The sequence below is a fragment of the Gadus morhua genome, unplaced genomic scaffold, assembly GCF_902167405.1.
Source record: "Gadus morhua unplaced genomic scaffold, gadMor3.0, whole genome shotgun sequence".
NCBI classification, from domain to species: domain Eukaryota; kingdom Metazoa; phylum Chordata; class Actinopteri; order Gadiformes; family Gadidae; genus Gadus; species Gadus morhua.
In genome coordinates this window covers 7,501-34,897 of record NW_021964013.1, presented here as the reverse complement: position 1 = coordinate 34,897, position 27,397 = coordinate 7,501, and the positions used below count along the sequence as shown (strand labels likewise).

At 49.1% G+C, this 27,397-nt stretch overlaps 1 protein-coding gene across 1 annotated transcript in view; it reads right to left on the bottom strand.

Annotated features, from left to right (window-relative positions):
* Positions 1–27,397, bottom strand: part of fam135b (family with sequence similarity 135 member B) — a 37,092-nt gene that overhangs the window by 6,696 nt on the left and 2,999 nt on the right. Inside the window, exons 2-15 of the mRNA XM_030350109.1 lie at positions 24,139–24,235; positions 21,782–21,861; positions 16,366–16,505; positions 14,013–14,083; positions 13,284–13,457; positions 12,756–12,882; positions 8,104–8,266; positions 7,876–7,922; positions 5,550–5,705; positions 4,265–4,338; positions 3,640–3,794; positions 3,531–3,541; positions 1,318–3,446; positions 771–937 (exon numbers count right to left, since the gene is read on the bottom strand). Coding sequence (XP_030205969.1) covers positions 771–937; positions 1,318–3,446; positions 3,531–3,541; positions 3,640–3,794; positions 4,265–4,338; positions 5,550–5,705; positions 7,876–7,922; positions 8,104–8,266; positions 12,756–12,882; positions 13,284–13,457; positions 14,013–14,083; positions 16,366–16,505; positions 21,782–21,861; positions 24,139–24,215 — 3,571 coding nt within the window. The 5' untranslated portion in view covers positions 24,216–24,235. The remainder of the gene's footprint in view (positions 1–770; positions 938–1,317; positions 3,447–3,530; positions 3,542–3,639; positions 3,795–4,264; positions 4,339–5,549; positions 5,706–7,875; positions 7,923–8,103; positions 8,267–12,755; positions 12,883–13,283; positions 13,458–14,012; positions 14,084–16,365; positions 16,506–21,781; positions 21,862–24,138; positions 24,236–27,397) is intronic.

Here is a 27,397-nt window from a genome sequence, read left to right as displayed (position 1 = left end):
GGTAAGGGGAAGGGGTAAGGGGTAGAAATGGGATTGGGCCTAAATCACGCATAGCCACCACCAACACACACATCCTCCGCCTGGACACTGTGACACACGGTGGGGGGGCGGGGCAAAGGAGGCAGCTGGAGGCGGGGTGCCAGCTGGGGCTCGTAGGAGGTGCAAACACCGCTGTAAGCATGGCATTAAGAACCGTTCCTGTACTCGGGATGCAGTCTCATAGTGCGGGTCTTTTGGCAGCACTATCATACAAAGGCTTCTTTGCCACGTAGGAATGGGCAGCCTACTGTAGCAAGGCAGTGTTCTACTGTATTTGATGATTCAAATCAAACCCTATCGATAGGTCAACAAATAACTAAATAAATATACATTGAATTGCAATATATATTTGCAATGCACCATGCACATTATGCGCCATAATATGAATTAAGCTCCGCCATGTAACAGTCAGAAGCTCATTATTTCATTATTTAAACAACAAAAACCTTTTTTTATCAACAGGCCAAATGGATTTAGCAAGAATGTTTTTTTTATTCTTTAAACGACTTAATAAATGACACTAATTTAGAGCCAGCGCAATAAAACGTGACTCATTTGAGTAACAAGTGTGAACAAAAGAAATGGCTGGCAAGTGTGAAAGAAATGACAGCAGGCAGGTTAAAGTCATAACTACACGAGCACAATGATAATGACTTACAATCCCAATCCTGACTGGACATAACAATAAGGTCCTGGAGGTGCTGAGGGACTCGCCCTCTGCCGCGACTCACCGTCCAGGCCGTGCACGCACACCACCAGATGGATGCCGTCGTCAAACTCCTCGTCGTCCTCCTCGGGGGGGAAGTAGGGCAGGTCGGAGGCCAGCAGGGGCAGGTCGCTGTACAGGCTGCCCTGGAAAGCCAGCTCCCCCAGCAGCTCCTCTTTGGCCTTGTAGAAACTGGAGCAGGGGGCGAGAGGGGAGACTGAGAGGGAGCCGGGAGGAGCCGGTGGGGGGCAGGAGGGGAGGGCAGGGCCCGACGTGGCACCATGAATTACGACTGCCGCGCCTGATCCCTTGGGGTGACGTGTGTGAAGTAGCGGGGGCCGCTAAAAGCCCAGCACACGGGTATACAGGCACGCGCGCACGCATGCACACACGCACACACACACACACAGAGAGGTGCAAGCATGCCGCGAAGGCTCACACTCAAATGACACCAAAAAACGGGTCGATTTTATTGCCGAATTTGATTTCTTTCCGAGTGCAAATGAGGTGAACAGTGAACAAAAAGGGTGAACAATGACACGTGTGCCTCCACCAGGCCGGAGGGCACTCACTGTAGCATCCTCTCGTTGGTCTCCTCGTCCTTGGCCAGGGGGCTGAGCAGCGACGAGGAGGAGGAGATGATGCCGAAGGAGCCCAGGGGCTGATGGGTAATGGGGGAGGCGGCCTGGCGCGCCGAGAGCCCCCCGACGGAGGGCGAGTCCCTCAGCACCGAGGAGAAGGGCAGGCAGGTGGGGGCGCAGGAGGTGGACATGTTCACCACCTCCACCATCTTCTTGTTCATGAAGGCCAGGCCCGCGTTGGGGATCTTGGAGGGCTTGGTGGGGCACTCCAGTGGGCGGGGCTGCGCCCCCTCGCCCCCGTCACCGCTGCTGTCGGCCAGCAGCCCGCGGAGGTCGCCGGGCGGGGTCGCGGCGCTGGCCACCAGCCCGATGAGGTCGCGGGGCCTCTGCTTGCCGGGCGCCGGCTGGAGGGGCCCCGAGGCGTCCGGCGTCTGGGGCGGCCCCCGCTCCACCTCTGTGTCCTCGAGGGCGAGCGGCGGACATTGAGTGAAGCGTTGGCGCTCGTCCAAAGCCCAATTACTCAGCGTCGGACCGTCTGACAACCGGGGGCCCCCGAGCTTCCCGCAGCCCGCGGGCCCCCCCCCCACTTCAAAGAGCCGGGCTTCCGCCGACTCCAGCCTCCAGTCCTCCAGACCGTCGTCCTGCTCCCCCTGGACGCCGCCCCCGCTCCCCGGCCTCTGGGAGGCGGGCACCTGGAGGGAACCGCTCAGCGCCCACCTCGGCGCCAGCGCCCCGTCCCCCTCGGCTGCGTCGCCGGTCGCCGGGGCGACGCGCCCCAAACAGCCGGCGTCCGACCGGGGCGTGTCCGACGCCTTGGCGTCCTCCGCGCTCCCCGTGCCCTCGGGGGCGGAGCTGATCTGTGGGGCCGACGCCCACCGGGTGAGCTTCCCCCGGAGTCGCTGGCCGCGCTGCCGCAGCTGCTGCTGCTGCTCGTCCTCGTAGGGCAGGGAGCTGATGGAGGTCAGCGAGGCCTGGATGCCCCCGCCCGGGGAGCTGCCGCTGGGCAGGCTGCCGTGGCTCTCGGCCCGCAGCCCCTCCAGGGAGACGCGGCGCTGGGAGCCGCGCCGGGGGTGGCGCCGCACCACGCGCTGGGGGATCTCCCGCTCGCTGCTGAAGTCCCGGAAGGTGCGTCCGGGCAGCGGCGGGAAGAACTGGGCGACCGAGCGCCGCGCCCCGGCCCCGGCCTCGGCCTCGCCGTCCCCGGGCCACGCCAGCCACGCCACCGAGGAGCTGGGCTCGCTCTCGATGCCCGAGTCCGAGATGACGGAGGAGGAGCGTTTCATGAGCCGGGGGAGCCCGGCCCCGGCTCCACCCCCGGCCCCGCCCCCGCTGCGCCGGCCCAGCTCCCTTGCCAGGCTGGCGCCGGCGGGGTGGGGGGAGACGGAGAGGGCGCGCTGGGCGGGCAGGTTGCGGAGAGGGGCGTCTTCGCTCTCTTCCTCCTCCTCCTCGTCCAGCGAGCTGGTCACCCCCCCGTCCTCCCCGCCGCAGTGGCTCCGCTCTGGGCTGCTTGGAGGCTGTGGTTGTTGTTGTTGTTGTTGTTGTTGTTGTTGTTGTTGTTGTTGTCGGCATGGCGCCAGCGTGACAGGGACCTCTTCCATCACCCGGCCATCGGGGGTCTTGTCCTCGCCACAGACCACCGAGTCTCCTCCGTCATCCGGGGGTGCGGCGGCCTCATGGGGCGCCGCGCTCGGGTCGGATTCCTGCCGTGTCTCCGACGGCTCGGCTACCGCGCACGCCTCTGCTTGGCTCATCAGGGGGGCCTCCTCACCGACGTGGAGCCCCCCCCCGGTGCTCGCCACGCCTCCGGCTCTGCTCCGGCAGCGCTCTCCTGTGAGGGGGGCGTCCGAAGGCTCCCCGGGTACGCCTGGTGGTCGGGTGCTCTGGTCACTTTGGTGAAAGCTGGCGATGGCAGCGGCAGCAGCAGCAGGCTCTGGGCCGGCTGGCTGTGTGTCGCCTGTCGCCAGCGCTGGCACATGTGACCCCCAGTCTGAAACACAGCACCCACAACACCAGAGTTGATACCTTGAAAGCAAACGGGAGAAGACAAAGGTGTCTGTGTGCTTGAGGGTGTGGGTGTTAGACAACAGGACTTTTAAGAAAAGATGAATGAACTTACAGAACTACGAACACAATAAAAACATTCGTTTTTTTCGGTTTTTCCTCATTTTCACATCGTACGTGTTTATTTTTTAATTGACGATGACAAATGTGAAAACTATTTGAGGCACAACACTGTTCTCTTTGTGAGTTCCCCGCGAGACTGCCTCATTAAAAGTCTCCTTCTGGGTTTTTAATTCAGGAGTGGTTGTTTGCCTGTTTGTGGCGAAGCGACGTATCGGTCCTCGAAGATGATGGGCAGGCTGTTCCAGTCGCCGTCGATGTCCAGGCACTCGACCGGCAGGGGAGGCATCCTGCTCAGGTAGTCGGAGCTCCGCACCTCCGCGGCGATCTGTCCGTGTCTGTTGATTCTGGAGACCACGGCATTCACAGTTACATCAACATTTACATTTACATGACATTTAGGGCATTTAGCCCACGCTTTTATCCAAAGAGACTTACAAGTACATTTGTCAGAAGAAGGTGAAACAACAATATATCGCTGTCGGTGCAGTAAGGATGTTCATAGAACCAAGTACAAAGCACCAACAATCGCTAGGTTAACCCATTCCCCTAAGATTAGGTACAGCACAACTATTAACTAACTAGTATAACTAAGTAGGATATACAATATGTGCATAGATTAAGTGCCAGGACGTACAACATACAGTAAGTAGGAGGGGTGGGAGGGGGGGGCTCCTCAGAGTCGAGGTCGACTCTGAAGAGAACTCCGGGCGGACAGACATAAGAGGCCGCCGCCCTCTCTCTCTCTCTCCCTTTCTCCATGTCTCATTGTCCAAAACCGATGAACAAATGCTAAAGATATTCCTGTGATACTCACAAGTCCTCCTGGAATGTCAGAGACAACTCTTTGGGGTGTTCAGAGAAGAAATAGGCTTCGGAGAATCTCCTGACCTGGCATTAAAAAAAATGAGAAAAAAAATGAGACAAGCAGAACGGACGACCAATTCCACTGGCGAAACAGCCCCGGGCAAATAACAAAACAGAACACTGTAAAAGTAAGAGAAAAGATGTTTCCGCAGTTTAGACTTGGTGTGGAGAGGAAAATAAGTAAACAATGCTGGCTAGTGGTTTACAACCCAGTTCCTAAGAGAGCACTGAAAAACAACAACTTCTGTCCTCTCCATCTGTAACTTGCAACTGAAGGCACTGGAAGTAAGCCAGTATGGCAGACACAACAACCGGGTACCTTTATGGCCCCATGATAATTAAAATAAGCGTTAATTGAAATGTTCGCTCCAGGTGGAGCCGTGACAATATCCCCCTCAGGGAGATACACACACACGCACACATACACAAAAAGAAACACACACACACACTCTCACACACACACACTTGCACACACACACGGGCACTCGAACGCGCACTCGCATGCACACTGACACAAAAAAAAGACCTGTTTCATTACTTTCAGGCAAGATGCTTTCACATGTGAGTGATCCGAATAGGGGTGCGCGCCATGCAGCAGATTGAGAACGGCTCTGTGTTAATATTTAACATCTCACTGATTAAGACTTGGGAATTATATTGGCCTGCGCAGGCCAATAGAATTCCTTTTATTTGCAGCGCATTAGACCACAGTCATATCTCACATGTTCATTGGCCTCGTGTCTCGGACGGCACAGGACGATTTCATGGTCAATTTGGACCACGATGTTGTAAAGCAGTTAGCGATAAAATAAATAAATACACACTTGAGTCATTACTTAAAAGGCGAGGCAGTTTGCGTGCAGCCCACCGGGTTAACAATACTCCCGAACGAGGCAAGACAACGGTAACGGCTTGTTACCGACGTGGTCGATCTTTCGATAAGGATGCATGGAAGAGTATTTTGACTCTTGCGACCTTGATGGACAGCCGAAGAGGCGTTCAGTGTGACCAGCCGTGAACACACGTACACGTTCAACACAGTTGCACATTCCGCCGTCTCAGAAGAGGTAACCATGGGTCTGACTAAATGCATGTTGTCTCATTGTAAATACCGCAGTGGCGCAGTGGTCCAAGAGGCCTGCATGGCGTGGCTCAGAATGGGTGCGTCTAAGTGTGTCTGCACACGTATGTGCTTGTGTGTGTGTGCGTGTGTGTGTGCGTGTCACTCCGCTCACCCTGAGCGTGTGGTGCTCCTGGGCCAGGTAGGAGAGGATGTAAGGGTTGAGGACCACTTGGCCCAGGAAGTGGCTCCAAAGCGTGGCCAGCTGGGAGCAGAGCTGGCTCACGTCTCTGCTGATCTGCTCCGCTACCTTCTCATGGCCGTCCTGCAGCTGTTTGGAGGAGAGAGAGAGAGAGAGAGAGAGAGAGAGAGAGAGAGAGAGAGAGAGAGAGAGAGAGAGAGAGAGAGAGAGAGAGAGAGAGAGAGAGAGAGAGAGGGAGAGGGAGAGAGAAAGAGAGAGTGGCACAAAGAGGCACAGAGAGAGAGAGAGAGAGAGAGAGAGAGAGAGAGAGAGAGAGAGAGAGAGAGAGAGAGAGAGAGAGAGAGAGAGAGAGGGAGAGGGAGAGGGAGAGGGAGAGAGAGAGAGAGAGAGAGAGAGAGAGAGAGAGAGAGAGAGAGAGAGAGAGAGAGAGAGAGAGAGAGAGAGAGAGAGAGAGAGAGAGAGAGGGAGAGGGAGAGGGAGAGGGAGAGAGAGAGAGAAAGAGAGAGTGGCACAAAGAGGCACAGAGAGAGAGAGAGAGAGAGAGAGAGAGAGAGAGAGAGAGAGAGAGAGAGAGAGAGAGAGAGAGAGAGAGAGAGAGAGAGAGAGAGAGAGAGAGAGAGAGAGAGAGAGAGAGAGAGAGAGAGGGAGAGGGAGAGGCACGGAGAGACAGAGAGAGATAATTAACATTATTCAAGGACAAGGATGCTGTACAGAAGAGATCTTTTTGTTGCTGGCTCCCTTTCCAGCTCATTTTACCAATGACCTTGTGAAGGATGTCTGCATCATTATTCTAATGGAGCCTCTGAGTAGAGTAGAGGCTGTCTTTTAAAGTAAAGATTGTTTGTTTAAAGTGTTTTACTGATTTCAGTGATAGACTAATCTTTAACTAAATGAATGCTTGGATAAACCCCCCAGAGTTGCTTGTCTTTCAACCCTGACCAAACCTTAGGACTAAAAGTTCTCTTTAGAGCGGGGTGTCAAACTAAGTTGAGGTTGTGGGCTTTACTGTACCATATCGTACTTTATTGGGGCCGGAACAAGGAGGCATTTCTGATACGCTTGAATATAAAATCCTTCGACCGGAGTTATCGTCATAGCTCTTCCTGTGGGTATCGTAATGGCAGAAAATATAAAATCTTTTTTTACCCGCTATGGGGTTTCACTTCAGTGATTAAATATGTATTTTTCCAAACATATTTAAACCTGTACGGTTTTGTTCAACCTGAAATGGACTGAGCATCACCTGGTATCGCACAGCCCGGGGGCAGGATTAAACTACACGGTGGGCCAGAATCAGCCTGCGGGGTGCAAGATTGAAAACCCTTCTTTAGAGCTTCAACAAATAAACTTTTTCCGGGCTGCTCCAAGCTAGCAACCGAAAGGTTGCTGCTTCTCACGGCTCGCCGTTGAGCCAAGGACTTGTTCAAGCATTTTCCAGCTGCACTTTTAACTCAAAGATGCCAACATTTTTATTTCAGAAAATAGTTACTTGCTATATAAAACACATAACCAGCAAACCGTTTTCAGGTTTGCTGAAAACGGTCTCATTGTGGTCGCCAGCCTAAGGACTAACTCTTCTGAAAAAAATCATTGACAGAGCACTAACAACCTGGAATAATTTACAGCTTAATATCCACCCAATAAAAAAATATTATCCTTTAAAAATAACATCCAGAGGCATCTACTGGCATGCAGATGACTGAATAGTAGGAGGTATAACTCTGGGCTAGTATGCAATATTCGTTTTTGCATTTATATGAGGTGTACGATTCTAATTATTTTTAAATATTATCGATATATTTACTTTGCTTAATGATTATTCTCACTGGCTATACTCAACCCTAACCCTAACCCTATAAATATATATAGATATTTTTTTCATATCAATGTAAGCTTGCCAATTTTTATAGTGATGTAGATTTATGAGTATTAATGCAAATGTAGTGTGTTATTTATGCACACAGTATGTCCGGTGTGGCCCCCAGGAACATTAGCCGATTGCCATGGTAGCAGCTAATGGGCATTTTTTAAATAAACAAATCAACAAAACAAGGGACGTCTGGATACAACAGCAGTTAAAATCAACATGTTTACACCTTTGTGCAAAATCTGCATTTGATTTTTGTGCGGATATTTAAATGACAGGAAATGAAATAATAACAGGGTCATTAACATTAATGTCAGAAATTGTATGAAGAAATAGTAGAATAAATAAAGGAGCAGAGAATATACCAGACTCAAAGATTCCTTTAAAATAAAGAAGAATCATCCTGTGCAGCTAAAAGGTAATTCCTCCTACCTGCAGCTCTATCGCCATCTCATTAAGGGTTTCTTCCACAGGCAGCTCTGTGTTAAAAAACAACAACAATCCCCCCCAATGATTAAAAATAAAAGTTATTGTTCTCATGATAAACTAATACATAAACACATAATAAATACATTAGTGTGTCTGCACCGAGCCACATGGTACGAATAAGACCACAAAATAATAACAATCCTACAAAAACGCACAACCAGTCGCACCCACCCCGGTCCAGCGGCGCCGGCTGCAGCTGCGGCGCCTCCTCCAGCAGCGCGGCGTAGTAGGTGCGCAGTCCGCGCTGGGCCACCAGCAGGAGGCGACAGAGCCGCCGGTGCCACGTGTGCGCCCTCTGCAGGCAGTTCTCACTGGCCACATAGAAGCTCCCCTGCTGTGGGGAGACACGCAGCGTTAATGTCAGCCGCGGCGCGGGTCACTGCCCTCTCTCTCTCTCTGTTTCAGATATAAACAGAGACAAACGAGTTTACACGCTAATAACCAACATCAGGGCACATAGCTGGGACTTTACAGCTCAACCTCCCCCACCCCCCGGCCTTGGCAAAGCGCCGCAGGGGCTTACAAGGCATGGAGGCTTGGGGTGTATATGTGAGAGGAGGGGAGGGGAGGCGGGGGAGGGAGGGGTGTGTAGTCTCTGTGTCTTCGCGACAAGCCCCTTACCGGTAATTACCTCAGGAGATCAAATGGGACTCAGAGACGGACGTGCAGTAGCAGCCCTCCCCCCTGAACACAGCTTGTGGTGTGCTGTTAAAGCAGATCAACATGTAGAGCTGGCCTAGTGGGGGGGGGGGGGGGGGGGTCAGAGGGGCGCTGTGACACCTCCACGTCTAATGACCCTTTTAAAACACCCTTCTGGACCAGGGACAGGGCATTGGTTGGGAGGGGGGGGCGCTTGTGTGACGAACAAATGCCGTGATTCATTTACATTGAACACGCATTCACCTCATCCTTCACGAGTCCCCGTTTAGAGTCGCGATGGGAAAAACCTGGTTCGTCTACCGAGGTCAAAGGTCACACGCGTGCAGCTGCCACTTCTTAGGACCCGTGGCTCAGCGTGTGCAGCAACAGATGAGCACGCATCAACCATCAATGTGCGGCCCAAAAGGCCCTTCTCTTTACTGACTCTCTTTGAAGACCACCGCCGCTGTATGTTATAGACCGAGAGTCTCCAGCAGAGGGCACTCCAACAATGGAAGAACCAACCACGGATGAAAAGTCCTAATAACCATAATAATAATAATAATAATAATAATAACAACAGCAGCAGCGACGCGGTTTCACGTCAGAATCCCTCATTTGTTTATTCACCCCGGCAGACCCAAAGCTTCGGTTTCAGCGCTTTGACATAAATAATAAATGGTAAAAAAAAGCAAAACATGTGAGAGATTATTCCGGCCCTTGATCTGACGGGGCCCCCTGCAGGGCCCATCCTGTGGCCGGCGCGTTCTTTGCTAGCGCCAGTGAGGGGCCCGACCAGTGTTATGTGTGTGTGTGTGTATGTGTGTTTAAAGGGCATGTAAAGCCTGTGTATCTGTGGGATGCGTCGTTAGCCCGGGGGTCGGGCTGCGCGGGTCTATCATCATACCTGCGTGCGCTCTCTGTAATTGCAGCGGCGGCGCAGTTATGCTCTCCAGCGGGGAAGGAACAGCTGTAGGCTTACTTTCATAATTCCATCTCACCTTCTTTATGGATGTGTGTGTCGGGATGAGCCGGTACAGAGCGCTCTCCCCCCCGCCTCTTCTTAAAGTATTACAAAGTAGTCATTATGGGGAAAACATGAAGTTTCTCCCTCCCCAAGCTTGGGCTGCCTACCGGGGCTCACTTAGCCAGCGAGAGAGATGTTTACCGTGTTTCATTCTGCTGTAAAACAAGTGACGACGGCACAAAACAACACAGAGCCAAGAATGCTAATCCTATCAGTTGCTCCATTAGTTGTAGGAGTCATTTCCAATTATATGATAATAATATTCCGATTTACACACCGCACCGAACAAAGGCAAGTACCACTTGTGCAGGTTTCGAGTGCTCTTTAAATCCTGCTTAAATTTGCCTCGTTGTAAATAGTGTATTAATGTGCATGAGTCTGTCTGCGTGCGGCGTTATACATTTTTTATTTGTTTAATAGGCAAAGCTACAATTCAGCTGATACAACAGGAAACCGCAGAGGTGCGACTTTGCACTAGCGCAGTCGGTAATAGTGATGAAATGCCTGGGGAGAGCGAGAGTGGGGGAAAGAAATGCTGAAACATGTGAAACTATACCTTAGTTACGGGTGGGTAATGAAAATTAAACAAACAATTAAAACAGCAGCCAGTTCAATGTAAAGAGAGAGAGAGAGAGATGACAGAATTCACCTGGAGCTATACGTGGTAATGGGCAGGTGGCTCATTACTGTGATCAAACGCAGACCCCCCCCCCGTGCTAAACACAGCGGTTATTAAAGCCCCATGTTTCAGGGGGGCGTAAACAAAGTTTACAAAATGAATACTAAATACACCTTCAGAAAGAAAAGAGGAGAAAGAAGGGAGAGAGAGGAAGGAAGGGGAGAGGGGTTTAGGGCTTTTGGGGCGAGGGGTTTGGGGTAAGGCTAGTTTGTGGGTGAGAGTGGTTGAGGTGGTGCTCATTATGATTTACAACGGCGTCTGCGACATCCAGAGGGACAGAGAGGGAGGGTGGGGGCTTATAAAGAACTTCAAAAAAAGGTTTGAGGGAGAGATGGTAGATGTAAAGAAAGAAAAAAAAGCTAACTGTTTTTACAAGCTCTTTACCACCAATATGTGCACAGGAAATGATCTCTGGTGTTGCTGGGTGGGGGGGTGGAGGAGAGAGAGAGAGAGAGAGAGAGAGAGAGAGAGAGAGAGAGAGAGAGAGAGAGAGAGAGAGAGAGAGAGAGAGAGAGAGAGAGAGAGAGAGAGAGAGAGGGGGGGGGGGGGGGAGAGAGATAGAGGGAGAGAGAGAGAGAGAGAGAGAGAGAGAGAGAGAGAGAGAGAGAGAGAGAGAGAGAGAGAGAGAGAGAGAGAGAGAGAGAGAGAGAGGGGGGGGGGAGAGAGATAGAGGGAGAGAGAGAGAGAGAGAGAGAGAGAGAGAGAGAGAGAGAGAGAGAGAGAGAGGGGGGGGAGAGTGAGAGAGAGAGAGAGAGAGAGAGGGGGGGGAGAGAGATAGAGGGAGAGAGAGAGAGAGAGAGAGAGAGAGAGAGAGAGAGAGAGAGAGAGAGAGAGAGAGAGAGAGAGAGAGAGAGAGAGAGAGAGAGAGAGAGAGAGAGAAAGGGGGGGAGAGAGAGAGAGGGAGAGAGAGGGAGAGAGAGAGAGAGAGAGAGAGAGAGAGAGAGAGAGAGAGAGAGAGAGAGAGTGAGAGAGAGATCCTCCTCATAGTCTCATGTATACAAGACCTCAGTCCCGGTAGGTAGGGGAATCAGGATAAACTGTTACTTTAAAAGGCTAGAACATCGTCTACTTAGTGTTTGTCTACAAGGTGGCTCTGATTAACGAACCATACCAACATGTTTGGTCCATTGAAAAAAAAAATTATTTTCAAGTTCAAATGTGTACTATTCAAGAATCTCTCAGAATATCCATGCATCAATGGGCCCAGACCAAAATGCTTCTGGTCGGATTGGAGAGACCAAGCACCAGTCTGAGCAACAAAGCGTGTGGCGCAGCCGAGACGGGCCATCCATCTTGGTTGTTAATGAAGATAACTCAATGGCGCTCCCATAGGCCATTCCTCTGACTGGTCTTCGTATCAAAGCCGCCCCGTAGGAGATAAGCGGTGGCAATCGGCCATCCCGGGCCAGGTCTGCTGGATGTCTGTCTGAACGGGAGGGGGGCCAGGTGCATATGCCACAGCAAATAAACAAGAGCTCGCAGATCCCTCTGGCTCCCGGGCTAGGGAACTACGGCCCCTTGCATAGCTTATATAAGAGAGATTTCCTCCCCATCCACTCAATAGCTACATCCCATTGCTTCAGGTCAATGAAAGTCACTGCTGAGATGGATCAATCTATTCTCTACCTCCCCAAACTAGTGTCTAGATCCCGCTGGCATTTTTGCAGCCTGCAGCTTGTAGAGGCTTTGATGTTTGAATATCAGGAACATGAATATGGAAAATGAATACTTTGGTGGGGCGATAATATGACCACAGGGACCTGCCTATAGCCCCACTGTGTAACTTAGCAGTTAGCATCGTGGGAGCATTGACTGATTGGCTCTTAGGCACGACGGTGATGAAAAACAGTATGTAGTATTTCCTAAAGCAGGGTAGTGGTGAGATATCTAAATATTTGCAATGTAAATAACAAAAGAAAATAATGTTTCTTAAAAAATAAAAAACGGCATTTCTTTTCCACTTGACTAATTATTCTTTATGACGTCACATCCTCTCATCGTGTTTTCCATTGGTTGGCACAGACCAAATAGATTGAGAGGGCATGGTTCCCTGGGTCCATCGCGTCGTGAATGGATTGCTTTTACCCTCTAGACATTTACCATCTTACATTAGTGGGGGGCAGTACCTCGAGAGGTTGAGGGCGTCGACTGGTAACCGGAAGGTTGCTAGCTCTATCCCCGGCTCCTCCTAGCTAGAGTGTCGAGGTGTCCCTGAGCAAGACGCCCTCCCCCTGACTGCTCCTGTCGAGCTGGCTGTCGCACTGCGTGGTTGACTCCGCCGTGGGCGTGTGAATGTGTGCATGAATGGTTGTAAGTCGCTCTGGATGAAAGCGTCAGCAAAATTCCCTAAATGTAAATGCGGTGAAAAGCTGCAGAGTGGCGCTTCCAGCCTTCCCGTAGCTCACAGACACAACGCAAACCTCGATAGAATATTTTTGCTTCACCGAGATGAAACAGAAGAGGTAGGAATGGGCGTACCTCAGAGAGTGCGGGCTTGCAGTACCCGGCGCCGAACATCATGTCCTCCACAGACGTTCCTGAAGGGTCCCCGGTGCTCTCGGGGGAACCCTTCCCCAACCAGGAACCCTTCCCAGTGCGCGTGAAGCTGGAACCCGTAGAGGGCAGTGGAGAACACAAAAGGGTGACAGGAGAAGAAGAGAGAGAAGGGCGGCGATTAGCACAACCTCGAGTCACGGCGCAACGTTAATCAATCCGTGGGCCCTTAATATCTCTAATGCACGGACGGACGTTGAGTCGGAGGAGACCGGGCAGGCGGCCTCATCAGATAAGTGTTTGGATCTTTTTTTTAAACATCAACCCAAGAACAATCCATCCCGGCTGCCCTCCAGATGGACACACTCCAAAGAAGTCAGCGGGCCAAAAAAGAAATAAAATGCGACATCCAAAATGCAAACCCCCCCCCTGTCTTTGTCGCAGGCGGTCTCTGCCATTAGTCATCCTCACGACGCGCTGCTTTCTCTTTCGTTTGGTACGTGGACGACGAACCTGATGAGCGGCTGGTGCAGGGCGACCAGCGAGGCGTGCACGGACAGGGAGATGACGGACAGGTGGAAGTAGTCGAACATGACGGGCACGTGGTGGTGCAGGCCCCGGCGCGGGTGGAAGTGGAGCCCCAGTGTGCGGCTGCTGATCAGGGGCACGCTGGCGATGTCGGCCAGCCTGGAGCACCGTAATGAAGACACACACGCACACACACACACACACACACACACACACACACACACACACACACACACACACACACACACACACACACACAGAAATATAAGGTATTTAAGTGCGTCGCCCCACATCGTTAACACAACAGGTCAGCGCTGTGGAGGTGTGTGCCACTGTGCATAGCGCTTTGTCTGTTTGATGAAGCACCGCTGTCCAGGACTACCATAAATAACGGCGAGAGGAGAGGCCAGCACTCACAGGGGGTGACAACAACAACATCCATGGGATGCATTGGATGCCTCTCATTGGACGGTATAGCATCAGCCATCTTTAATGCCTTGGGATTTTGAAGACTTGAGTCTGAAGCCAGTGAAACGTACAGCCGTGCTACATTTGTGTTTCTTTGTTTCTTTCTCTGTTAAAAACATTATGATTGTCTTTATTCTTACTTGAGTCCATAATGTCTCAGTCTGACACCCCCCCCTCCCTTGCTCTCAGTAAATAAGTGTATCGAACACAGTTGTCAAACCTCTGGGGGAACAAAATAAAACCTACTGTTGCTCATTTTCGGTGAAATGAAGATCCAGCTTCAACTGAAAGTCCACCTCGCTTAAGGCCTCCTCCACCTGGACAAATAAACACACACACACACACACACGCACGCACGCACGCACGCAGGCATGCCACACACACACACACACACACACACACACACACACACACACACACACACACACACACACACACACACACACACACACACACAAATGATTACATGAGGTCAACCTTGATCAAATCAGATGCATACAGTGCTTAAATTGGAGGTAGATCAGCAAGGAATAGGCATCAAGCATCAAGCTCTACAGGTAGACATTGGGTTTGAACTCTTTTTCAATGTTCCACTCTTTTTAAACCTTGCCTTATTATCTACCAGTTTATTGTGTGCGTGTTTTAAGCTCAGGCCCTTGCAGATACTACCTCAATGTGAATGAAATGCTGACAAGAAGGACAAGGCTGTACGTAAACTACCAAAGACACAAGACAGTAATTTGTTCTTTTGAAGATTATAGCAAAAGCTTTTGTCCGATTTACTCCATTCTCTCTCTCTCTCTCCCTCTCTCCATATCTCTCTGATTCACCTTCAACATCCTGTCCGACTTAAAATAACCTGCCCTGCTACACACGCACGCATACACACAGACATGTGCCGACACGGATCGCGGTGAGAACAAACAACATGCACATGAGGACATCCTAATTGATTAAAGACAAATGAAAGGGTAACACTGCGGAAACAGCACTCTATTCCTGTCTGTGTTATCTGGAGGCTGGCAAACAGCGCTCTATTCCTGTCTGCGCTATCTGGAGGCTGGCAAACAGCGCTCTATTCCTGTCTGCGTTATCTGGAGGCTGGCAGGAGGCGCTGGGCTGACCTCTGGAAGGTTAATAAGCAGGGGCCTTTGGGACAGCCGCGCGGCAGATATCTGATATGTCCTCAAGACCCACCACGTCTCAGCTCCGCAAACCGCCACTCTCTCTCTCTCTCTCTCTCTCTCTCTCTCTCTCTCTCTCTCTCTCTCTCTCTCGCTCTCTCTCTCCCTCTCTCTCTCTCTGCCCTTCATTTAATTAAATGTCCTCAATTTAGCCCGAAACGGCGAACGCAGCTCGACGTCTTGTACGTTTTTGTCGGCCATCAAGCCCGAACCAGGGCTCGACGGCCTCCTAGGGACGGAGGAGGAGGAGGAGGAGGAGGAGGAGGAGTCGAGTTGGGGTTTTGGGTATTCCAAAGACGGAGAGCGAGAGAAAGAGAGAGAGGGTGATAAGGTGTGAGCAATGAGCTGGCTCACGGATGATTAGCCCGGGCAGCAGGGCCAGCTAGGCTCTGAGTCATCCTCCTGCCTAGCCAAGAGTCCAAGTCAGTCGGTCAGTCCAACACACTCTCTCTCTCTCTCTCTCTCTCTCTCTCTCTCTCTCTCTCTCTCTCTCTCTCTCTCTCAGCATCCAGCTGATCAATAGCTGCCTACCTTGTATCTATTGATCAACTGATTAATACATGAGTCAATCTCCTCTCCCCCTGCGTGAGGTGGCACAGTTTGGGGGTCCAGGGGGGCATGTATATGAGAACCCCATTCCAGCGACCTATTAAAAGGTATTAAGTTGGCCAACGGAGGGAGGGCGGACAGATTCCCTTGTTTATGTACTGACTGTAGTCTCTGTTAGGAGGCCACTGCAGAGCGGAACCCATTAGTTGATTCATCAGTTCTTAAGCTAGTTAGTTAATTATTTTGTTTGTGAGTTTGTTACACACACTTTTCATCTGGTCATGTTCCAACATTTCAAAAAAAAATATCACAGTGGGCTTCAATAAATACAAAAAAAAAGAAGCAATTTCTTATACATATATATATATATATATATATATATATATATATATATATATATATATATATATATATATATATATATATATATATATATAAATATAAATCTGATGCAAGAATCAATCAATTGTTTGAGCCATTCATTAAGATCCCAAACCCAGCAGTTTTAGGAACTATTCTCGTCCTTACTTTTCTACCTTTACATCCTTTCCCCTGCATGCCTGTCAGACAAGCGAGCACATTCAAGTCTAATCCAAATCACTTTTGACTGCTCCTGACGGGCAGAGCAGGTCATTATTTCTGGACATTTCCGAGGCTGGAGGATGGAGCTAATCCCCAGATCCAGCATCCAGCTCCTGGTTTCAAGCTAGGAATATAAAAACACAGTCCATCCCCCCTCAGTGTTCCTCATGATGTGTCTCCACGGCGGGGGGACACTGGCTTCATGACAGGACACACACAGGGGGGTGTGTGTGTTTGTGTTTTGGAACGGCGGCGGCGGCGGCGCCGGTCTCGGTGAGACTCACCCTCTCCCCGTCCAGCAGCAGGTGGACCTTGAAGGTCATGCAGTCGTTGACGGTCACCTCCTCGTTGCGGTAGAGGATCTGGACGATGCGGCTGAACACGGCTCCGTCGTAGACCCCCGGAGAGCTGAAGGTGCAGTCCCCTGCCGCGACCGGAGAACGACCACAACAGAGGTTGGACATGGACTCAGGCGTACGGCACCACAGTGATCACTGCCATTATTTTCCCAATATTAAGATTGACAATTATTTGTTGCAATTAGGGAACTGCATCGAAGTGCAGAAACGCCTTCACTGGCAATGCCTGCGATTGGTTAGAGCGAGTTGTAACAATCAAGATTTAACGGTCAGTCATTTGATTTTAATGTAGCCATAAGAAATGCATTATTTTTTATGCATTTTAATGCATTAATTGAGACCTTTAAACATAATCTCATAGCAGGGGTAAAGAGATTATTTTGTTCATTCAAACAGTAGAGAGTCCTGAGGAACAAACAAATAACCAAAGACATGTAGCTCAGTGGTCATAAACACAAACACGTCGATATGCTTGTTAAGTAACAAGGTACATGCATCTCATATCTGGCATGTCCAGGCACGATAACACTTAACGGGCTCTTCATCCAAGCACAGACACCGTCTTCCCCAGCGAGGGAGTAGAACAAAGTGGCGCCCGGCCAGGGCTTCCTGTGAGACGACCGCCTGCTGCGAGCTGAACGGGGCCCTCATCGCACCACCTCCCACTGTGGCCCTCAGTCCCCCTGCTTGCTGTTGGGTCTCTCTCGGGCCCTGCTGTCGCTGTCCACAGCAGCCCACCAGCTTCAGAACGCAGGAGTGAGGAGCTGTTTCACCAGCAGCATGCAGCCATGTGAGTGGCAGGTTGATGTGACGACAGTGTGGAGGCGCTGAGGGATTGTGTGAGAGAGGAGACGAACTGTGACTCAGTCCTCCAGCTGTTCCCACACAGCCCCCCCACCCCCCCCCCCCTCTCATCGTCACATGCTTTAAGTTTGAAGGAATTCTAAAGAGGCGTCTGTTTAGCTTCTTTAGCTCTTCGGTTGGATGATCGTTTAGTACACAGTACGCTCGTTCAGGGGGTCACTGTGTGGTTTTCAAAGCCCACACATTTGCATCGTATTTTTGAACAGCGATGTTTGTCTGAATGGCTTCGTCTGCTGCTGCTCTACAGTGATTCACCCCACAGTCCCCGACATGAATTTTCATGAAGGCTCATTTTTGAAAGGTAATTTTAACTTTTCCAGTTGGGGTAAACCATTGATTCCATAGGTCAATGACATGCATTTGATGATGCAGTTAAAAATGTATAATGGTTATTGTTTTTGTATAAAGTCAGCAGTTATTATATTGGACAACTCAAGTTCAAAATACGACGGCTATTAGTCTAACTGGAAGTGTACATTTGGATTGAATGAACACGATAATGATTATATTGAGACTAACGACTTATCCGGAGAACTTGGAAATGAAATAAAGATATGAAAGAAAATGCATGCATAGTACTTGATAGCAGCACACAGAGAATAAAAGGAGAAATAAAGAACAAAAAACTCAACAAAAAAGTAAAATATGTTGTTTCACAGGCAACCACTTTGGGAAGTAATAAACTAAAACATATTCTCATCAGAACATCAAACCCTGATTGCTCCCACCAAGCTGGGGATCACCTGAGTGTGCCTGACACTGTGGTGGCGGGACTTATTAACCTTATCGGCTGGCCACAGAGGTCAGAAAAACACTATCTAGATGCAGAGCCTCTCATAACCGCGTGTACAGCGTGCCACTCACACGCTGCAATAATAACCGGCCTTGAGCATAGCACTGAATACTGAGCGCTGGGATGTCAACTCATTTCAACTCGCAGCGTGCCAGCCCATCTCTTCCCCCTACATTCTAATAACATCACAGTCATTACAATTTCTCAGAATTATTCTGATGTGCTCGTGGTGGTTTCATTTAGTCCATGCTACAAAGGATTATTAGAAGATGATCATAAGCTTTCAATCACCGATGTGGTCCCAAAGATTAATCTTCTGAAAGCCACTCAGATTCTACATTTTTAAACAATGTGTGTGGGCAAATTTCCGTGTGTGTGTGTATGTGTGTGTGTGTGTGTGTAGGTGTGTGTGTGTGTGTGTGTGTGTGTGTGTGTGTGTGTGTGTGTGTGTGTGTGTGTGTGTGTGTGTGTGTGTGTGTGTGTGTGTGTGTGTGTGTGTGTGTGTGTGTGGGTGTGTGTGGGTGTGTGTGTGTGTGTGTGTTTGGGCTAAGCCGTGCGTGACTCCAAAAGTGTGTGCTATAAACCTCAAACCAGAGCGCACCCTAACGGTTGCCCTATAAGTCTGGAAGCAGCAAACCTTCCTTATTATCATCCAATGCCAAAGCATTTGAACATATTGCTGTCCTTGTGCATGAATCACCATCAGTGCTCTTCTCCCCCTCCCCCCCCCCCCCACCCCCAGTACAGCGAGAGATGCTTCCAGCAATTAATTTGTCTGCTCGGGAAAGAGAACAAATGAAATGTCAAGCATGCGTTTCCACATTTGGTCAGGGGAGGGGATGTGTGTGGGTATGGGTGTGGGGTTTGGGGGTGGGGGGGGGGGAATGGAGTGGACTGGGTCTCGTTCCCTTGTCCCTCCTCTGGATGATAAATGTAGCCGTTTCCCCCCCCCTACCTCTGCGTCTGGCCGCAGTGTGGGCTGGTGCATGGGAAAACTGAGATTCTTTCTCTTGAGGCTACCAGGCATAATACAGTGTGTGTGACCTTGTGGAGGAGAGCTGAGCTGCAGAGAGGGGAGGAGGAGGGGGGCTGGGGGGAGATGAGGAGGAGGGGGGTGGGGGGAGATGAGGAGGGGAGGAGCTGGAGGGAGGAGAGCGGAGGGCGAGGAGAGGCGAGGGAGCTAGGGAGGGAGAGGGAGATGGAGAAGAGAGGAGAGGAGAGGAGGGGAGGAGAGGGGAGAGGAGAGGAGAGGAAAGGAAAGGAAAGGAGAGGAGAGGAGGGGAGAGGAGAGAAGAGGAGGGGAGGGGAGAGGAGAGGAGAGGAGGGGAGAGGAGAGGAGGGGGAGGAGAGGAGAGGAGAGGAGAGGAGAGGAGGGGGAGGAGGAGAGGAGAGGAGAGGAGAGGAGAGGAAAGGAAAGGAAAGGAGAGGAGAGGAGGGGAGAGGAGAGGAGAGGAGAGGAGGGGAGAGGAGGGGAGAGGAGAGGTGAGGAGAGGAGGGGAGAGGAGAGGAGGAGAGGATAGGAGAGGAGAGGAGGGGAGAGGAGAGGTACTGAATGCAGCACAGTCCTCAGGTCATACCATGGATATAGAATTGTTTGATTTTTCCTGTCGAAGAATAAATTAATATTTTTATTTTATTAAATCTTAATGTTCCCTAATAGTGTCATTAGTTATAATGTTGAATCAGGAAAATATATTGCAAACTTGGTGCAGTATGACAGAGTTTACAGTTGAAGAACCGTCTTATTGTATTTACTAAAACGGGCAACCAACAAGTTGCAATTGCTATGCAAGCAAATGTTCATAACGAACACAGTCGCAGCGGGAGTCACAGCTACTGTATCACTAGTACAGAATTAATTTTGGGTATGGACTGAGGTGTGGTGGAAGGGATATGTTCTATTCATAATGTAATGTACATGGGGGCTGCGGCGCTCGTATATCCCTTTAATAACCTGTCTGTTTGCACTGCACCCACCACGGCCAGCGGGGTTCATGTCGCCGGGCTGCTCATTGTAAAGATGGAAAAAAGGGATTTGAGAGGGAAGGGGGAATCAATGACACACTCTCACACACACACACACACACACACACACACACACACACACACACACACACACACACACACACACACACACACACACACACACACACACACACACACACACACACACACACACACACAAACACTCACACACACACACACAGTCTGTCCCCCTCCAATCTTGCTGGGCTAAAAATAGCCTTTATTACTGCAAATCAGTATTGCCAGTGCCACAGCTTCCTGTGTTGCCAGAGAACAAGATTATAATTCTCCTGGTGAGTTCAGAGGCATTGCGAGGGGGAAGATGATATGAAAAGAATCTCTTGTTCCACGAAGGTAGAGATCATAGATATCAAAGCAATAATAAACCATATTTGTGTGTTGTTTGACTTATTATCTAGCTTTGCTAGTGGCAACATAGCAAAGCTTATAGGCTTGATCATGAGCATTCTATCCACGGCAACAACAACAAAAATAACAACAACAGGTGCAATATCGATACCAAACACTCTCAAATTCCAAAGTCGTTCTTTAAACATAGGGGTTCCCTCCATAGTTCTGCTTGTTGAAATGTTAGTTTCCTTAACAAGTCGTTGAAATGTTAAGGAAAATAAACATCAATGGAGAAACACAGCCTAAAGAAATATTGGTGACGTTCATTGTGCGAATTCCTGTATGTTGGAACCCCATAGTTAAGTCTGAAAGGGGAGGTCGTTTCAAATACATCCATAACAGATGTCAAACCCACAGCCATCATGCAAACAACGACTTAGCGTCATCCGGGAGACAGACGGCCAGAGAGAAATAGAGATATAGGACACTGAAATAGAGAGAGAGAGAGAGAGAGAGAGAGAGAGAGAGAGAGAGAGAGAGAGAGAGAGAGAGAGAGAGAGAGAGAGAGAGAGAGAGAGAGAGAGAGAGAGAGAGAGAGAGAGAGAGTCAGAAATAGACCTTGTTCGTCAAAGGGTCTTGATGCTGCCGTTTAACATCAAAAGGCACCGTGTGGTGTGATCAAACATGATCATTATGCGACATTGATCCACGTTGCACAAGAGCCCAGGGCCCTCTGTAGCGTGAACAACGCTGCACTCGTCCCTCTGACGCAGTTTAATGCACTAATCTTTGTGGAAAAGATTCCCAATCTGGCTGAGAACAATGGTAGAAGATATTGCGTCCCTGTCGATGCAACACAAGTCGTTCCCGCCAAAGAATGCGGGCTGCGACGGAAAATTACAACGCATTATAACGATTATAAAAAAACAATCACAAACTCGATGTTCACTCCCCGCCCGTCTTTGCGCGGCAACCCTCCACGCAACCATATAGCCTAGCATAATGATGCTAAACACAGGGCTAATGCGAGAGCTAGCCTCTGCTTTAACAGATGTTATCCCCCCCCCCCCCCCCGCCGGACATGGCAGCCACAACATCGTTTACACACCACCGAGCGCCACAGATAAGACTAGAGCATGGGAAACAGGGTCACAAACACAGGAAACCCATAGTGCACTGTAATATCCCCCAGCACGCGGCGAGCATAATAACGCCCTTTAAGGTGAACACTGGATAATGGGTTATAAAGATCTGAACCCGTTATTACAGTCGGGGCAGAAAATGCAGAGGACTTGGAGCGGAGGTTACCTGCATTCCCAGGTGTGGTGGCGATCAGCCTGTGAGGCACCCTCGGGGACACCTTCAACCCCGCCCGTATCTGGTAGTACCTGGTCAGTGGGGGGGGGGTAAACATAGACAAGGTGTTAAACGCTGCACCCGCTGCAGTACAGTCATCCCACAGGGTGCTGGTGGCGGTGGCATGGGAGGGCGGAGGCCTTTTGCCGTTTCATGTCGAACAGGATCGCTGGGTGCCGCTGTGCCAAGGCGGGTGAATTATTAATTGGCGGGAGGGATTCAAATTGTCATGCATAATGAATGAGGCAGAGCCTAATATTGCATGTATTTGTGTATAAATGTCTGTGTGATCACCCCAACAATTTCAAAAGGAAAGTCTGAAGTGTTTAGCTCGATGTGGATCTAGTGGAGCAGAGAAACAGCCCAGTGAAACACTCAACGGAGAAGGAACGCAGGAAACCTCGTTCCAGAGGTCACGTTGACGGACGGCAGCACCGGTGTGGTCTTGTGTAAAAGCACAGCCGTGCTCTCTGGGGGGCACTGGGTCCATTTGAGTGACCAGGGCGTGGCACAGAACACACAAAAAAAATTTTTGCGTGTGTGTGGGGGGGGGGGGGGTGGCACTGGGGGGCACTGAGTCCATTTGAGTGACCAAGGCGTGGCACGGAACACACACAGTATTTGTGTGTGTGTGTGTGTGTGTGTGTGTGTGTGTGTGTGTGTGTGTGTGTGTGTGTGTGTGTGTGTGTGTGTGTGTGTGTGTGTGTGTGTGTGTGCGGTGTACGCGCATGTGTGTGGGGGTGGGGAGGTGACCAAGTGACCAAGCCATGGCACAGAGAACACACACTCACACATACACACACAAACACACACACACACACACACACACACACACACACACACACACACACACACACACACACACACACACACACACGCACACACACCCACACACCCACACACACACACACACACACACACAACACACACACACACACACACACACACACACACACACACACACACACACACACATACACACACACAAACACACACACACACACACCTTGGGGGCACTGGAGTGTAGCAGCCTGCCTCTGCAGTGTACAGCTACTAACACCCAGATCAGCTTTAAAAGCAAAGAGTGCCCACATTAATGTATTGACGGAAAGGATGACTCTATTTGGCAAATCTTTCCGTGTTATACCATTTTAATATTGAATAAAGACTATGGCTGAATCTCTGGTGCATGTACTAATTTAATTTTCATTGCATTTTAAGCTTTATATAGCTTTGCTGTCATCATCCTCATCAATAAACCTTGTTTTGTAGTTGTGTAAATAAAAGATTATCCAAAATACGAACACACACACAACACACCTATGTTTTAAGCCAATGGACTGTTAAAGATGCATGGAAAATGTTTTTTGATGGTCGATAAATAAAAGAGGTGAGCTTCACTTGTCAGGTCAGCGCCCGATGAATCCATTCCAACACGAGGCTTGTCTCTTACAATAGAGAGTGATTGAGTCCATGTCATCTCAGCCGTGTTGCTATTTGTTATGCACACCAACATGGCAGGGTAAAATATTATTTTCACATCCAATTACAAACACTTCAGAAGCAGTGGCAGGCGTGGGTGAAGTATAAAATGTGTGAAGCATTGTTTTTAAACGTTCTCACGAGTGTCTCCAAATGGGCAGTTGTCTTGGTCCAGATAGGCTGAGTGGGAATCGAATGAAATTAAAGAAAATTACCCCCGCGCTGTTGCCTGATTTGAACTTTATCGTCTTTTTGCAAGAATCCTATAGATGTGCACCTTAATCTGCCCGCATAGATACAAATGTCCTTTGTTCAAATTCATACAATAAACAAATAAATGCGATTGGTAATAAGACTGTGTTTGAGGAATGGTTCTTTTTGGGTGTTCATACGCAAAGCCTGCGTCAATCACAAGTATTTCGGCGGACAGCAAAAGCAAATATATGAGCGCACTCAGCCTCTGGGATTACACTGACAAAGCCTCCTTCGCCATCCCATTTGCCAAGAGAAAATCATTCACTTAAAGCTGGCATTTGGAGCAGGCCAGCGGTCAAGCCCAATGCCAGTTTGTGTAATCTCCCACCACACAGTACACACAACACGGCCACATACACAATGCAGTACACAATCGTTTACCTGGAAAATACAAAAGGGATTACTTGTAACCAAATCCTCCAGGCCCTTGTTTCAGTGGTGTTTCATAGCCTTCAGCAGATATATTCAGGAACCATGTCGAATATGTTGAAGCAACGCATGAAACCAAACCAAAACAACACACACACACATAATCAGTACTGTGGAGACAATGGGAAAGAGTTTAAGCTTACCCTCTTTGGAAGAGATCCACATTATGGAACTTGTGCAGCTCTATAGAAAACTCCAGTGTTCCCTGTACTTCAGACATGATACGGTACCACTCATCACCTGGAAAACAAACAGCAGCACACCATTCAAAATTACAGACAGACAATACTTTAGATTAACCAAAACTGCATTTCCTAAGCAACACCTTAATTTTACTGTACACAAAGGCAAAGAAAAATGTTAGTTTTTCTTTTTTACAATAATGGTTACACAAAAACCACCCATATCAGCAGGAGCGATTAAAGGGGGAAAGAATGTGCCATGTCAAACCTAAGTCAGAGCGTGCTGTGTTCATGTGCTCATTTAAAACAAACGCATCAGCATCTGTTTGCTGCTCAGATTGAAGCGCCAGAAAGCTGAATAAATCAGGGTAAAAGTTGAGCGATGTCTTCTTTACTCAAGTGTTGATTTATGAATGAAAGCTTGTGTAGATCGCCTGGTACAGATACAGCTTTGATAAATGTACAATCGTAATACATATTTTTACCTTCAGCAAATTAATATCTTTGGCTTGCACAGTAAATCTTTACAAGGACCCATCGCCGCTGCTGTGGGTCTCTATTGATCCTGACTAAAACAGGTATTTTCAGTTCAATGGTTCAGTTGAAAGGGAGATCTATTTATTCCTAGTTAATGAGTGGGTATCTCCATGGCTGTTCAACGCTGTGCTCTATCATGCCACAGGGTGGTGATTACACCCCCTTGGTGTCAACTACTCATTTCAAGCCCAACCCTTTTGAGGACTAAAGTTTAATATGAAGGTAGTAGTAATGATAAATCAAACTCTTCATTTGAAGTGACGTTACAGTGAGTTATGCCATATCGGTCCATATTAATTACGACAATTATGTCATCTTACAAATTCAGCAACTCGATAGTTACCAAAATAAATGTCTCCACAACCAAGAACTAAATGTTGTTGTTGCAGTCTACAGGTACTACTGGTGTAGCGTTCTTCACAGTAAAATGTGATTACAAGCATATCAAATGACTCCTGTGTAGTGAGGATTATGGACTACCGGCCAAGGGCAGTCCTGAAAGTGGGTATCAGCTTTACAATGAGGACCTCACTGCTATGGAACCCCTTTTATACGATACACTATCTCTCTCTACCTCCATCCAGCTGAAAAACAAAACCACCACCATGTATTCCTGCTTGTGCACACAGAGCAAACGGGGGCCGGTCAGTAGAACAGTCCGTGAACTTCCACATAATGTTCTTCTGAAAGGGTGTTTGTCCCTGTTTGTGCCCGTGTGTGTGTGCGTGTGTGTGTGCGTGTGCGTGTCTGTGTGTGCGTGTGTGTGTGTGTGTGTGTGTGTGTGTGTGCGGGTAAGGCCAATTGTGTCCTAGGAGCACACATCTGATGGCCGACGAGTGGTGAGAACTACATTAACCTTCGCTGTGTGCAACGCATTCGCCCTTCAGGGGCCACTTGGCTGCCCACCAATGAGAATGGTCTGAGGGCGGCTTCACACACACACACAGAACACACACCATGTGAAACAACCTGTTGTGCTGTTGGCTCGTTCTGCTACCTCTGGGTAGCATGGAGACGTGCAGGGAGACGAGCCCCGTCATCCATGGACACAACATATACTCAGGCTTACATAACTACTCTCACACGCAGTAGAAGAAACACACTCACACATACAATGGGATGGGCAGCTTGCTACACATGGGGGACCAAGAAAATTGCTCTGCCACAGTAATGACATTACCCAGTGGCCTTGTGACACTGCAGGCACTGAGCTGAGAGAGAGAGGGAGAGGGAGAGCGAGGGTAAGAGCGAGAGGGAGAGCGAGGGAGAGAGAGCGATAGAGAGACTACAGATGAACAGTGCCTACAGAAAGGCTGCATGCCTGGCAAACTGAATCAACCAGTATTTCAATAAAACGTATGACTTCCCTCCGATTGCCGGCCCCATTCTTCTAGCAATAATTAAATTGTACATTTAATGAATGGCCCATTATGTCGTTGTTGCCATGCATACAATATTGCATTGCATGCAAAAAGTGTGTGTTGAATGGTTTGCAGCCGAGGAGGTTTTGCAGCTCTGTGGTGAAGACAAAGGCCAGGAAAGAGCAGGAAGGGCGGAACTTGGAGTGATATGCACACTAGTATTAGACATTTGAATGACTGGTAGCAAGAGACATTCGGTCATTAAAATCGTCTGAAGCCAATAGTTATTATGTGGTTGATTTAACAAAGTTAACCTGTTACAGATTTGGATGTTACGAATAGAAGTTATAAGTTACGAGTAAGTCTTTAATGGCATTGATATTACAAAATGTGATTTAATTAAATGATGCAATAAGATCTGTACTCATTACTGGCCAATCCTGAAGCTAATGTTTGGAGATCAAAGTCTTGATTGGTCTAGAGCAAAACTGGGGTGTTGTGGATCCCTCTATTGTTTTAAGGAGAATGCACGTCATGTTCTCGTACAACGGGATGTGTACGTCTGCTCACACAACAAAAGACTAACTAAAATATATAGTTATAAATCTAAACAAGCCATGCAGTCCAAACCAGGGAGCCCTACTCTGAGCCGCATTCCCAATCGCTTGCTTCTTGCACGACAGTGTTTCTTTCCGAGACGGTCATTACTACCGATCATTGTTAGCATTGCCATGAGGAACATCAGGGTTTTGATGATGCTAAATGAGGCTGACCTTCTTCCCTGAGGTAATGATGTCGAAGACAACGGAGCTGGGCCGCGATGCACTGCACACTGATCACTCGCTAACTCCTATGTTTCCACGGGGACATGTTGGCAGGCCCTGAAATCAGACTCTGTTGTTGAAATCTTTCACACTTTTCTCACACTTTAATAACTACCAGGTTAGTTGAACACTTTCCCAGTGGAGGTTCACAAAGTGTTGTTGTACATGTCTGTGGACTTTTTACTAAAGGGTATAACGTTGTTATACAGAGTTATACAGACTTGCTATTCTGCAATGCCCAACCCAACGTGTCTGTTTTTCCTAAAACCGTTATGACTGATCAGATTGCATTTTTGAAACTGGGATGCATACGTTTTTGGGACAGCAGGGTCTTCAATAACCTTTACTTTTGTTTGTATCTTAGGCACAAAGCACACATGTACTGCTATTGCCATGTGTCCATAGGGAACTCCAGTGAGTGAAGATATGCAGGTCACACACAGAGTTTAGGATGCTTGTGGAATGATGCTCAAAGAGAGGCTCCTGATTTGGGGGTCA